The 15,165-nt window shown below is 39.4% G+C and overlaps 1 protein-coding gene across 50 annotated transcripts in view; it reads left to right on the top strand.

Annotated features, from left to right (window-relative positions):
• Positions 1 to 15,165, top strand: part of PIGN (phosphatidylinositol glycan anchor biosynthesis class N) — a 186,936-nt gene that overhangs the window by 107,900 nt on the left and 63,871 nt on the right. For 31 of the 50 annotated variants that reach the window (XR_011421092.1, XR_002809990.2, XR_011421100.1 and 28 more), the window contains 2 exons: positions 3,286 to 3,328; positions 5,689 to 5,741. Coding sequence is in view for 38 of the 50 variants with exons in the window: in XM_070221147.1 (XP_070077248.1) it covers positions 3,286 to 3,328; positions 5,689 to 5,741 (96 nt within the window). In the remaining 12 variants the exon portion in view is untranslated. Of the gene's footprint in view, positions 1 to 3,285; positions 3,329 to 5,688; positions 5,742 to 12,292; positions 12,410 to 15,165 lie in introns of all 50 variants that reach the window. The other 19 variants (XR_002809991.2, XR_011421093.1, XM_070221139.1 and 16 more) reach the window with 1 other exon arrangement.

Below are 15,165 nucleotides of genomic sequence, written 5' to 3'. Positions count from 1 at the left end.
CATGGTGATTTTATCACCATGAATATTGAACAGTGTGTTACATTTGTGCCTTCTTATTTGAACAATATGTGAATAAACAAGGAACACATTCAAAGGAAAGTGATGAGCACGTTGAAGGCTTCTGGGAGTCAGTATGCCCTAAGTGCATAATGGTTGGGAGCTCAGGCTCCAAGGCCAAACTTGCTATGTTGAAAGTCTGCCCTCTTACTAGCTGTGTGACCTTGGGCAACCTACTTCTCTTTCCCTCTGTTTGCATAGAATGGTTCAAGCTATGAAGATTTGCCCTGGAAAAGCTTTTTCCTTTGTGTTAATTAAGGCTGAGATCAGACATCATGTTCTCTGATAAACTTTTCTTACCCAGCTGCCCCACCCTCAAATTCCTAGCTAAATTAGGTTACTCATAGAGTGATAAAACTATTTCTTGCTTTTCTGTTTCACACCCTGTTGTGGGCTGAATTGTGTCCCCCCAGAATTCATACATTGAATGTGACTGTGTTTCAAGAATAGGGCCTTTAGAGAGATAATTAAGGTAAAATGAGGTGGTGTGGGTGGACCCTAGCCCAGTATAACCAGCATCCTTCTCAGAAGAGGAGATTAGGACACAGACACACACGGAGGAGAGACCATGTGAACACAGAGGCAGAAGATGGCCATCTCCAAAGCAAGGAGAGAGACCTCAGAGTGAAACCAGCTCTGCCAACACCTTGATCTTAGACTTAGCCCCCAGAACTGTGAGGAAAGAAGTTTCTGGTGTTTAAGCCCCCTGGTCTGCGGTAGTTTGTTGTGGCGGCCCTAGCAAACTAATACACACCCTTTGAACTCTATGAGGGCAGAGATCGTATCTTTCATTTTGTCTTTAATTTTATCTAAAGCGATTGTTACAAGGAGTGGGAAAGAAACCAGTATATATTAGGCACCTACCAAATGCAGGCACTGTATTACCTGACTTAATTTTCCCAAGAATACAGTGAAGTAGATATTATTATGCCCATTCTATAGCTAAGGAAACTGAGGCTGAGAAGACAGTAAGTACTTAACCAAGTATGTCTTACCTCAAAAGGATTCTAGAACATCATCTGTGTCATACAATAAAATAATTTGCTTTAGAAAAACTACATTTAAAAACATCAAACAAAACTTTAAAAGAGACATTTTAAGGTCTGTTGCATTTAAATTGTGTTTATTTTTTTCTCTTGTTCTAGAAGAACTGGATCCTTAGGGTGGAATTTTTGTTTCACTGATTATGATTCAGAGAAGGAAAGCACTTTGTAATAGTTGGAGCTGTCTAAAATGGAGTGGATTCTGTTACTGGAACCACTAAAGCTAGTGCTGGACAAAGCCTTCATATTTGGGATCGTTACTTTGGGAATTCGAGCTTTGGGTAGAAGGTTGTACTGGATGACCATTGTGTTCTCTACAAACTCTTAATCAGATTAAGACACTTTATTGTTCGTCTGTTATATCAGATTTATTTTGAATGATACTATTTCTGTAAGATTTCACAAGTCTGACTTGTGGTATATATCTGCATATATGGGATACATATTGAGTTACATTTCTGTACTGCAAACCTGTAGACAGAAAATCTATTATTTCTTTAAAAGAAATCACAAACCTTGATCAAAACCTCATACTTATATAAAAATTAACTCAAGATGGATCATGAATTTAAACTTTTAGAAAAAAATAAAAGAAAATCTTTGCGATTTGGGCTAGGAGAAGAGTTAGACATGATACCAAAACCATGATCCAGGAAAGGAAAAACTGACAAATTGGACTTCATCAAAATTAAAAGCTTTTGCTCTACAAAAAAACCCTGTTAAAAGAATGAAAAGACAAGGTACATACTGGGAGAAAATATTTACAAACCACTTATCTGACAAAGGACTACTATCCAGAATATATAAAGAACTCATAAAATTCAGCAGGAAAACCAAACAATTCAATTAGAAAATAAGCAAAATATCTGAAGAGGATATCCAGATGGCAGAGAAGCCAATGAAAAGATGTTCAGCATAATTAGCCATTAAGGACATTAAAACCACAATGAGGTATCATTATATGACTTTTGGAACAGTTAAAATAAAAAATAGTGACATCACCAAATGCTGGTGAAGATGCAAAGAAATTGCTCTCATACATTGCTAATGGAAATGTGAAATGGTACAACAACTCTGAAAAGATGTGACTGCCATATGATCCAGCAATTGCACTCTTGGGTATTTTTCCTAGAGAAAGGAAAACTTATGTAATGGCCACAAACTAGAACAACCTTGATGTCCTTCAGTGCTTGAATGGTTAAGCAAACTGTGGTATATCCATACAATGGAGTACTACTCAGCAATAAAAAGGAACAAACTATTGATACATATAGCACCTCAGAATCAATCCCAAGGGAATTGGGTGGGTGAAAAAAGTCAATCCCAAAAGGTGACAGAGTGTTATAGAAATGATTCCACTTATACAACATTCTTAAAATGACAAAAGTATAGAAATGGAGGACACATTAGTGGTTCCCAGGGGTTAGGAGTTAGGCAGGAGTTAGGAGAGGAGGTTAGATGTGGCTATGAAACAGTATCACGAGGGATCCTTATGATGATGAAAACATTCTGTATCTTGACAGTATCAGTGTCAAAATCCTGGTTGTGATATTATACTATAGTTTTGTAAGATAGTGCCATTGGGGGAACTGGACAGAGGAAATATGGATCCCTCTATTATCTCTTTCTTGCAATTGCGCATGATTCTACGATCATCTAGAATAAAAAGTCTAACTAAAAAATCATAACTCAGGCCCAGTGGTGTAGTGGTTAAGTTTGCATGTTCTACTTCGGTGGCCCAGGATTCGTGGGTTTGGATCCTGGGCATGGACCTACACACCACTCATCAAGCCATGCTATGGCAGCATCCCATATACAAAATAGAGGAAGATTGGCACAGATGTTAGCTCAGGGCCACTCTTCCTCAAGCAAAAAGAGGAAGATTGGCTACAGATGTTAGCTCAGGGCCAATCTTCCTCACCAAGAAAAAAAATCATAATTCATGTCTCTTTCATACCATTGAAATAAATAGTCATAGTGTTAAATAACATTTTTAGAGTCCAACTCATCCCTGTGGGACAGTAGTCCATGATAATGTGATAGGGGCTTTTGTTGAAAGTATTATTTTCAGAAGCAAAAACACTAACAGAATATTGGGTTACTTGATTATTCTCATTTTGATTTTTAATGTGCTCTAACAATGTGCCTGCTATATTATGTGTAATTTTTCTTTATTTTTTTCCAGTCTTTTCCTCATGGTTCTCGTCATATCAGACATTATGGCTTTGGTAAGTCATTCTTGGATATTCCGTATAAATAAGATTGAGAAGCTAAGGGCTGAGTTAATTTAATCAAGAGAAAGATGGGGGCCGACCCCGTGGTGCAGTGGTTAAGTGCGCACATTCTGCTTCAGCGGCCCGGGGTTCGCCAATTTGGATCCCGGGTGCGGACATGGCACCACTTGGCAAGCCATGCTGTGGTAGGTGTCCCACATATAAAGTAGAGGAAGATGGGCATGGATGTTAGCTCAGGGCCAGTCTTCCTCAGCAAAAAGAGGAGGATTGGCAGCAGATGTTAGCTCAGGGCTAATCTTCCTCAAAAAAAAAAAAAATCAAGAGAAATATGAATGCATTTCTGTACATGAAATCTTTAAATATTGAGTTATAAGTGCTGGCATAATTTACATATATTAATTACTTTCTTTTTATGTGACTTATTATAGTAAGAGTGCTCTTTTTTAGGTGTCAAAAGTCTTCTTATTTGATTTATTCAAATCTGTCATTTTATACCTAGTCTTCCAGGGTGCATTGTGTCTGAAATGGACCTCCCTAAAAAGTTAACATAAGAAGCTAACTTTAGATTTAGATAATACATCATTTTCCTACTTGAAACATGGATTTTTTAATCCCTTTTTTCAGATTGAAAAAGGAAGGGAGGAAGGGAAGGAAGGAAAGAGGAAATAGAGTTTTTCAAGTGGGAAGATGTTGCCGAGATGATAGCTCAAATAAATGAGTTCTGAGTGAGGAGCATGTAGGCAGGCCTCTTGTATCTAGTGTACATACTAACAAAAATAACCTATTTTATACCTGCAAGTTCAGGGAGTTCCTAAAACTACCGTCAAGTTTGGTAATTCATTAGATGGACTCATAGAACTCTCTGAAGACTGTGATGTTCACATGTATGGTTTATTACAGGGAAAGGATACAGATTAAATTCAGCCAAAGGAAGAGAGAGAGAGGGTAGAGTCAAAGAGCAGTCCAAGTGTGGAGCTCTGGTCGTCCTCTCCCTGTGGAGTCAGGACAGTGTTGATGTGTGACGGTGCACACGGAGTACTGCCAGCCAGGCTCACCAGAGCCTTGGTGTCCAGACCTTTGATTGAGGCTCAGTCACATATTGTTCCCATGGCTAACGTTTAATCTGCATCCTTCTACAGGTAGAACTGATAACATGGCCCAAAGCCCCCAACATAAATCACACTATTAGACTGTCCTCATAGCTAAGGCCCCCCAGGCAAGACCCTCCTCTCAGGCAGGACATTCCAAGGGCCTAGAAAACACCTCCCAGTAGCTTAAGGCAAAGGCCAGAGCTCTTGGGTAAGGTTAATTCTTCACTACAGAACATCCTATGCTAGAAGCAATTAGGGTAATTTCCAAATCAGATTCCTAGTCACTTGATTCAGATGACAGCAATTTTGTGTTGTATTGAACTGGATATCCAATATATTTCTGAAACTGACCAAACATAACATTAGAACAAATCAGCTTTCAGTTTTGCTCACAAAGTGTCAAATAGACATGTTAATAGAAAAGAGTTTAAATTTTCTATTTAATTTTATATAAAGAGTCAGATTGCTTAATTTAGCATAGAAAACCATAGAAAACCATTTGTGGTCTGGCTTCTGCTTACTTGACTGGCATCATCTCTCCCCTCTCCCTCCTTGTTTTCTCCACACCAACCTCACCTTGGACCTGCCAAGCTCTACCTGGACTCTTGACATTTATATAGGTTACTCCTTCTGTCAGAAACATACTTCTCCCTCCGTCTCCCCAACCTCCTCTTTCGTCTGAACTCTGCTTTTCACGTAGATCTTTAGACTTTTTATTAGGGCAGCCTTCTTTTATACCCCAGTCAGGGTGTGGACCCCTTCCTGTAAGCTCCCATAATTGCCTGTATTTTCCAATGATAACGCTCATCACACACACACACCCCTGATAATTTGACTGAATCATTCACTAGATTATACACCTCCTGAAAAAGAATTTATCTCCAGGACCTAACACGATGATTAGCTCATAGTAGGCTGTCAGTAGATATTTGTCGATAATTGGATGATATGGCTTCTCTTCAATGAGGTCTTTGGTATTACTTAGTGTCCTTTATTAAAGTTGATTTTCTTTATTTCTAGTTATTCACAGATGTCACTTTTGTGTTCATTTGATTTAATGGTAATGCTATTTCTAGCTTTTAGGCTATTGCTCATTTCAGTCCAAGCAAAGATTTCAATAAAGGGCATATTCTTATTGATTCCAATCAGAGAGTGGTTCTGAGGGGTCAGAAATCTGAAACTTAATCCTAAAACAACATTGTTTTTTGACTGACTCTAAAAGCCTTTGTTTTTAATGGAGCCAAATTTTGCTTTATTTTACAGCATTTTTTCTTCTTGGTCAGGGATTATGGCAGCTGGCTTGATATTGGAACAAGGTATGGTATATATTCACATAAAATTTCTGAAAAGTGCAGTGAAAAAAAGTAACTTGATATCTTAGAATAGAAGGTGCCAATTTCATTTTCAAGGTAAGCATAGCAAGTAGCAATTATTTTAAGCCTCTGGAAGTAAGACACGTATCTCCAGATCTTGGCATTAACACATTAGCACGTGTTTTCTTAGGATGATGTGGGATCGATGTTAAGTCTGGAGAGAACTACAGGACAGTGGGAAGATGTAAGAGAAGCTTCTTGATTCTGAATTTTCAGAGTAGATCACTCCAGAGTCTGAGTTCTCATAATCTCTCAATCTCTCTAGAAAGGTGAAGCTATTCAAGTTGCATTGTGAATTTAGTGTGGCCGTTTAAATTGCATGCAATCATTATCTGCCTCTTAGAATCTTTAATATGGGAACATTGTAAAATGTGGTGCCTGTAACATTGTTGTTTAAAGTATAATCTGAACCAAAAGTCAGTGTCTTCTTTGTTGTGATTTGAATGTCAGTGATTGCCATAATCTGTTAAATTTCTTCTCTTTGAGAGGAAGGAAGCAAAGTTGATCTTTTTGTTTTCAAATACATTTGGAGATGGAGTACATTTTTATAGGCTGATTTTATTTCACTTAGTCAATATTGATTCTGCACCTGTGTTGCCAGGAATGGTGTAGGTTTGGGTGAGACGCTCCGTGTCAGACATTCTCTCCTCTGTACCTACTTCTTAGGCAGCTCACGGCTGGTAGGGACTGCCTTGTTATTTATACACGTGTCTGCCTCCCCAAAAAGTCATCCGATTTTAGTCTCGTTCATTCCACGCATGCTAGGCGTGTAAAAGGTACTCCATAGATCATTGATTTTGTTTTCATTACCCTTAAGTTCGAATGCTTAGGGAAAGTCTTGATGTCTGCTTCTCACCAGCCCTCTGATCCCAAAGACTCCAGGCAGATGGAGGGTCAGAGTGTGGGCTTGCGAGCACCTGGGATTGGACGATTTCTGCCACTTTTTAGCTGTGGGACCAGTGGCAAGTGACGTAATCGCTCCCTTGTCTCTTGTAGTCATTTTGAATTAATCTGTGTAAAGCGTTTAGCGCAGTGCCTGCCGTCTAATGAGCCTGCATAGATGGCAGCTGTTATTATGGATGTTATTCTCTGGTTCTATTTTTATCCTTCATAGTGTTTCTCGTAATTACCATACCTCTTCTTACTCTCTCTGGAGTTTGATTAATTTTTTTAATTTTAGACATAGGTTAGAATTTTGTTTGGAAGATGTTTTGATAAAATATAGTATTTTTGTGTGTGAGACTTTTTATTTTATTTTCTTTTTAATTGTGGTAAAATATAAATAATATTAAATTTACCATCTTAACCATTTCTGAGTGTACAGTTCTGCAGCCTTCAGTACATTCTCATTGTTGTGCAACTATCACCGTCATCCATCTCCAGAACTCTCTTCGTCCTGCAAACTGAAACTCTGTGCCCATCAAATAGTAACTCCCCGTTCTCACCTCCCCATCTGTCCTGGCAACACCACTCCACTTTCTCTCTCTATGAATTTGACTACTCTAGGTTACCTCATATAGATGAAGTTATACAGTATTTGTCCTTTTGTGACTGACTTATTTCACTTGGGATAATGTCTCAAGGTTCATGATGTTATAGCATCTGTCAGAATTTCCTTCCTTTTTAGGGTTGAATAATGTTCTATTTTATATATAGACCACACTTTGTTTATGGACACTTGGGTTGCTTCTACCTTTTGTCTATTGTGAATAATGCTGTTGTGAACATGGATGTGAGACTTCTTTGATGGGAGAAATCCATATTGGTTTTGGCTCTAAAGAGGTGCGAAGAAATGAAGAGGATATCATTGTTTTAAAGATTGGCACCTGAGCTAACATCTGTTGCCAATCTTTTTTTTGCTTCTTCTTCTCCTCAAAGACCCCCAATACATAGCTGTATATTCTAGTTGTGAGTGCCTCTGGTTGTGCTATGTGGGACACTGTCTCAGCGTGGCCCGATGAGTGGTGCCATGTCTGTGCCCAGGATCCAAACTGGTGAAACCCTGGGCCACTGAAGCGGAGCACATGAACTTAACCACTCGGCAATGGGGCCGGCCCCGAAGAGGATATAATTTTCACATGAAAATGTGCATAATTAATTTATGCACAGCATCATTAACTTATGCTATACAAATTAATAACTTGATTTTATGTGATTAGCTTGCAGTTTATCTTACTTGGCAAATTTTTCCTTCAAAGTACAAATTTTACTGTTATTACCAGTAATAACATGTATAAAACACAAAACATTTTGAATACCCATGATGTCTATTCAATCCAGCAAATATTTGTTCATCACAAACTGCCTTGCCAGGTGAGTTGGCTGGTGATGAAAAACAGTCTTGGGCTTCCAGGGAGCATAAGGTTAGAGAGGGAAACAGATTCAGGAACAGGCACTATCATGCAGTGTGAGAAGTTCTAGAATAATCTCTTAGGTGCTATGGGGACGTTTGTCAGGGCACTTACCTCAGCCTTGGAGGGTAAGGGAAGGCATCTCGGGGGTTGGGGGGGGTTTAGCGTGGGGTTTAGAAGAGCACACTGGGTCACAAGATCTAGGGAGAGTGTGTAGAGTGAGAAAAGACGAAGATCTAAGGTGGCGCCTCTGGGAACCACTGATATTTAAGGGCAGAGAATGAGAAGTGTGGAAATGAGATGGAAAGAAGTGGCCAGAAAGGCAGGAGAAAACCAGGCGAGAGTAGTATTGTGGAAGTCAAGAGCATTTCAGGAAGGAGGGAGGTTATCCAGATGTTACAGAGAGATCAGGTGGGAAAGACAGAAAGGTTTGCACTGGATCGCTCGGCAGGGTCGTTGTGAGCTTGGCGATGGAAGTTCCAGTGGTAGGATTTAGTACTAGATTGCCACGCTGAATCAGATCCACTGACTTCTGGGTGAGGACTGCAGACCAAAGATAATCATTTTTCTCCTTTCTACCAAGACCCCCCCAAAATAACAAACCCAGCAAAAGTGAAGAGAATGGCAGGAGGACCATCAGCAAATGCGAGTTCAACAAATTTCTAGAAGATGGGTAATCAGAGAGAGAAAGCAGCAGCTCAGAATCTGTCAGCCGGTACTGCCAAAGGAGCAGGGAGCCTCGAGGCGCCAGACTCAGTCAGACAGTAATATGGAGGGTAGGAGTGAGGAAGGGAGAGCCAGATGGGATCAACTAAATATCTGTCTACCTAAGGATGGTGTCAACTGGCTCTCCACAGCCTCTCTCCTCCTTCTTTCATCCCCATGCAGAAAGTGCTACAGGCATTTCACTTCCAGGGAAAAACCAGAGACAGCTGTAAAGAGACTGAAAACACGGGAAGACTTCCACTGCTGTGGTATATGAGCTTCCACCTCAGAGAAGAGCCGTCCTCCCTTCTAGCGTTTGCAGCCTCCTCCCGCCTCTAGCCGAACAGGCAGAGGCAGGCACCCCTCCTGCTCCTCCTAAAACACGAAGTAGCGATTTCTGTCACATGCGTAGGACTTATCAGCAACCATGCTATTTGTGGGTGAGACTGAAAGGAAAGCAAGACTTTTTAAAAAGTTAAATATACACTACCCTGTGGCCCAGCTATTCCATGCCTAGATATTTACCCAAGGAAAGGGGAAGCGAACGTACACAGAAAGGCTCGTGCAGGAATTGTCAGGGCAGCTTTATTCATAATAGCCAAAATCTGGCAACAACACAGATGTTCATCAGCATGTGATCAACAAATTGCACTGTGTCCACACAATGAAATACTACTTACTCATAAAAAGAAGTGAATGACTAATGAACTCAACTACATGGATGAATTTCAGACATTTTCTATTGAGTGAAAGAAGCCAGGTACCTAAGAGTACATATTGTATTATTCCACTTATATAAAATTCTAAAGCAGGCAGAATTAATGTGTAGTCACAGAAAGCTGATCAGTGGTTGTCTGGGACTGGGAGTTGGGATGAGTGAGCTTGACTGTAAAAGGGCATGTGAGAACTTTTGGGATGATGGAAATGTTCTATATCTTGACAGTCATGTTGGTTACGTGGGTGTACCATTTGTCAATACTCATGTAACTCGAAATGGTTCTATTTTTTTATATATAAATTATACCTCAACATTGATTCATAAGGAAAAACAGAAGAACTGAAATAACTATCTAAAATTGAAATGAGTAGTGTATAGTATAAGTAGGCTAAATTCTTCTCTTTCCTAGCAGGGACTTGATAAATAATGTTTCAAATTGATTCCTCAGTGAACAGCAACACGAAGATACTAATTCATGTTGAGGGGGAACCACTAGAAGCTCTGAAAGGAGAAGGGATTGTTGCTTTTTACTATAAATCTTTCTCCATTATTTCGCTTTTTTTCATACTGTGTGTATGACTCTGATAAAAGTTAAAAGGAATAAATAAAATGGAAGGCCAGGAAGTGGGGTTATAAGTATAGACCATTCTTTCAAGCTTAATTGGAAAGGAGGGGAGAAATAGAGGGCAGTTAGTCACATGGGAATACCCTCACCTCTCTGAGATTTTTATTATCGTTTCATTTTACTCATGAGCATGAGGGATAATATAGTTGGAAGGAGTAAATGTCCCTAGTTACATCAATTCTAATTACCCTCCGTCAAAGCTGGGGTTCTGGAGCCAGTATTGGGGTCCAAATGGAGTAAGCTCATTCACAGAGTAGGGTAGAGGCATTCTACCCGCGAGATCAGAGCAAGGCTGTGCATTACAACAGCGTCCATAGACCCAGCAGTTGGTTATTTGAGACATGGGCCTGAAAGGCATGATAAAGACAGTTCAGAGACAAGGGAGTCAATTTATATTAGGTAAAAGGAAAAATAATACAGAGGCTTCAAACTTGAGTGGGAGGTCCAGGGTGTCAATCAAAGGATGGCCACCAGTCACACACCAGAAATAACCAACATTTGTATTGTGCTACTGTGTTTACAGGATCTTCTAACACGTTGTTTCGTGTGATCCTTATCACAATGCTGTGAAGTGGGTATTATTTTCCACAATAGATATATTTACTGTCTCCATTTTATAGATAAAAATTTACTGTGGCCCTAAGGAGATTGTGGCTTGCTTCTGTCATGGACCTGGAAATGGCTGAGCAGGTCCAGAAGGCTGCCCCTCAATAGCCAAGGCTGTGGTATTCCCACTGCTCTTCATTGCCTCTACTTAAAGAGAATTTCCCAAAGTCTTTGTTTTATAACTCTAACAAACTCTTTAAAAAGTGGCTTTGTATCTAATCCTGTGTTTGCAAAGGAACCATTCACTGCAAAGTTTTGAATAATATAAATTTCGGATTTAAAGGAGAAAGAAATATTGATTAGGAGGGCCAGAAGTAAGGGCACCTTAGGTCAGAAACGTACTGTTTTTGGCCAGAGGCCTTTGTTAGATGTACAGAGCAGAATCGTGTCTTCAAAGAGAAAAGACTGAAAGGAAGGGAGTGAAGTAGAAAGCCACATTCCAATGGAGGAAGGCTGTCACGGGGCGTGCAGGCGCTAACGGATGGCACCGCCCGTCCTTCCAACCTGCACGGCTGGCAAAGTTGTTTCTGGTTTATGTCAGAAGACAGAAACGGGGAGTGAGTCCCACATTGGTGGTTGAGAGAAAGACCTCATGACACAAAGAAGACTGTTGCTAGGAGAGTTAAAAGGTATAAAGTAAGACTGCAGGAGTATCTGAGGCTGTGTGTGTGCCCTGGAAAGACTTTGGCTCGGGCTATAGAGAATCAGGGGCAAATTCAAGGAAGGTAGGGATGAAGCAAGATACCCATAAGCAACCCTGAAAGAAATTTTCCTTTGCCTCGTCACCTTTGCAGACCTTGGTGACTTTGATACTCAGGACTCAAGTAGAGGAGATTTCTTTTCAGCGTTGGGTTCCTGAATTCAGGATCTTTTTCACACTTAACTGATTTAATTAGTTTTTTATGCTTTCGTTCAACAAGTACTTATTGAGCTACCATTATGAGCCTGTCTTTCTAATTATAGACATTCCGCCCTCTCATTCAGTTTTCCTAAACTGAGTAATCCCTCTCTTGTCAGTGCATCATGGATTTTATTCTATTCAACACTGTTTTTCCTGTTTCCTTTCTGTCAACCTTCAGTCCTTCATCTAAAACTTATATTGGCAGAATATTCCTCTCAACACCAGATCAACTTAGCTTTCCTTTCTTTTCCTCTCTAATAATGGACTGTTTCATCAGAAAGAAGAAAAGAAGGAAGGAAAATCAAGAGAGAAGTTGGAGAGGGAAGGAAAGAGAGAGAAAGAAAAAGAAAACCCCTTTGAGCCCTTTATTTTCCACGTCCTGGCATCAGCATCAGCCCTTAATCCACTCCAGAAGTCCTGTATCCCTCTGCGTCCAAGAATTATTTTATCTCCTTCACAGTCTTTCATGTTGCTTATTTAAAGATAGTCATCATTTTTCTCTAGAAAATTCTAGAATGTCTTATGTTAAGCTGTTCTAAGTAATTTAATGCAATCATATTTATCTCTTCTCTCTTCTGGGCTCACTAGAAGTTTTCAGAAATTATTCAGAGGATTGGATTTTTGCACCACAAAGAGCTTCTATCCCAACCCGAGGAAAAGCTAGGATAAGTTAAGCGGTGATCGAGAAAAGGATTATTGAGAAAGGTATTCGATTCTATAATAATTAGTTTTAAAATGTCGTGTATTGCACTCAGTGTATTAGGAGTTGTACATATGTTATTTCATTAATTCTCACAACAATGATGTGAAGAAAATATATTACCATTTTACAGAGGAGGAAATTGGCTCCAAAAAACAGATTTCACAATAATGTGGCATTCCTAGCTTTCATTTTTTTACATTGTGTATGCATTTAATATATAGATAATTTTTTCAGAAAAAATTACATTCTGAGCACTCACCGTGCATGACGTGTCCTGGGCATTGTCAAGGACCCAAAGATAAATGAGTTTGCTTCCCTCAAGACTCAGTGATGCCCCATCTCTGGAGATGGGTAACTACTTCATCAGGATATTGTGTAGGGAATTCAAGCACTGAGTAGAAGGTTCTAATGGATAGCTTGTAAGGGCCATTCTAACCCTAGAAGTATGTGACTGTGACACGTGGCCCCTGCGTTTGGGGAGGTTATACTCTAACACAGGTTGTAAGATGTAATGACTGTAATGCAAGGTAGCCTGTGGTTAAGGGCTATATGAATACAGAAGGGAGGCCACTTAACTTCTGGCTGCAGTGACGGAGAAAACATTCTACAAGGTCTGCATTTCAGCTGGGCCTTGAATGAAGGGTATAATTTCGATTAGAGGACTTGGAGGTTTGGGAAGGGTATTTTAGCCAGACAGAATGGATAGGAACAAAGCTATAGAGGTGAAAAAGCCCAATGCATACATCTCTGGAGTGTGAAAAATAATTTGGATTTCAGAAACCATAGGTTTTGGATAAAGAAAATTCTAGAAAATAACCTTCGAGAGCCTTAATTTGGAAAACCTTGAATACAAAGCTACAGTGTACATTCTATTGGCATATAAGTAAGGAGCCGTATTCTTTGGTTCTACTTGAGCTTTAATATTTTAGATGTTATTTCCGCAAGTTAATCATTGCGTAGGAGTTTGACTGCCTTTTTTATACAAGTTCATTCCATGGAGTAAAGGATGGGGTGGAATGTGTAGAAATGGAGGCACTAACTGAGCTCGCACTGTCAGGGTCATTACAGCATTGTCCCTATGTGTTCTTGGCATCATAGCCTCAGCAGCGGTCTTAATTCTCTTTCCATCTCCTGATGTTATTCTTTGCTTCCAGGCATGGTTTTTTTCCTGCTTCCTTCAAGGTCAGTCCTCCCAGGCTGCAGTGATGTTGCGGGGCCCTTCTCTATGTCATCATACTTTGCACCAAATCCAAATTGTCAACTTTTACTTTTTTTCCTTTGTACTTTTCTTTCCTTTTAAAAAAGTTACAGTCATATATATATATATATATATATATATATATAACATAAAAATACCATGTTAACCATTTTTAAGTATGCAGTTCAGTATTATTATGTACGTTCACATTATTGTGCAACCAATCTCCAGAACCTTCTCATCCTGAATAACTGAAACTCAATACCCATTAAACAATTCCCCATTTCCCTTCCCCCCTGCCCCTGGAAACCACCATTCTACTTTCTGTCTCTAAGAATTTGGCTGCTCTAGGTACCTCATGTAAGTGGAATCACACGGTACTTGTCCTTTTGTGACTGGCTAATTTAACTTAGCATAGTGTCCTCAAGTTTCATCCATGTTGTAGCATGTGTCAGAATTTCCTTCCTTTTTGAGGCTGAGTAATATTCCATTGTATGTATATATCACATTTTGTTTATCTGTTCATCCATCAATGGACACTTAGGTTGCTCCCACCTTTTGGCTATTATGAATGATACTGCTATGAACGTGAGTGTTCATTATCTGTTTGAGTCCCTGCTTTCAGTTCTTTCAGATATATACCAAGAAGTGGGATTACTGGATCATATGGTAGTTATGTTTTTAATTTTTTGAAGAACTGCCAAATGTTTTCCATGGCAGGTACACCAGTTTACATTCCTGCCAATACTACGCAAGAGTTCCAATTTTTCCACGTCCTTGCCAACATTGTTTTCTGTTTTTTTGATGGTAGCCATCATGATGGGTGTGAGGTGTATCTCATTGTAGTTTTGATTTGCATTTCTGTAATGATTAGTGATACTGAGCATTTTTCATATGCTTGTTAACCATTTGTATATCTTCTTTGGGGAAATGTCTATTCAAGTCCTTTGACCATTTTTAAGTGAAGTTATTGTTTTTTTTATTGTTGAGTTGTAGGAGTTCTTTGTATATCTTGGATATTAACCCTTTATCAGATAAATGATTTGCAAATATTTTGTCTCATTCTGTAGGTTGCCTTTTCACTCTGTTGATTGTGTCCTTTGATGCACAGAAGTTTTGGATTTTGATATAGTCCACTTTATTTTGATTTTTGTTACTTGTGCTTGTTTGATTGTTTTTAAAAGAGGCTTTGACCCATTGCAAAATTTTCATTTAACATCTAGCATGAGGTGTTTCTTGGCACTTGTGTGGTACCTCCGGCCCTATTCCTTGCATTCCTTTGCACAACCATCATGGGAATAAAGTGTTCATCAGAGCAAAAAATAACAGCAAAAAGAGAGACTCCAGAGGCATAAAACAAACAGTGAGCATCATTCAAACCAAGGGAAACAGAATAGTGCATTAGCGTTTGGGGGCTGAGAATGCTTTGATGACCCCCACTCTACAGCATGGGCCATAAGAAAAGGATGTTACTCCATGTTTCAGTACTATAATTGATTTATGATACATATTAAAATGTTATATAATTAATTAATGCCCTATAGGGTAAAGGCTATTCTG

This window comes from Equus caballus, chromosome 8 (genome assembly GCF_041296265.1).
Source record: "Equus caballus isolate H_3958 breed thoroughbred chromosome 8, TB-T2T, whole genome shotgun sequence".
In the NCBI taxonomy this organism is placed as follows: Eukaryota; Metazoa; Chordata; class Mammalia; order Perissodactyla; family Equidae; genus Equus; species Equus caballus.
The sequence above is the reverse complement of the archived record's forward strand: the minus strand, read 5'-3'. Positions and strand labels throughout refer to the sequence as shown.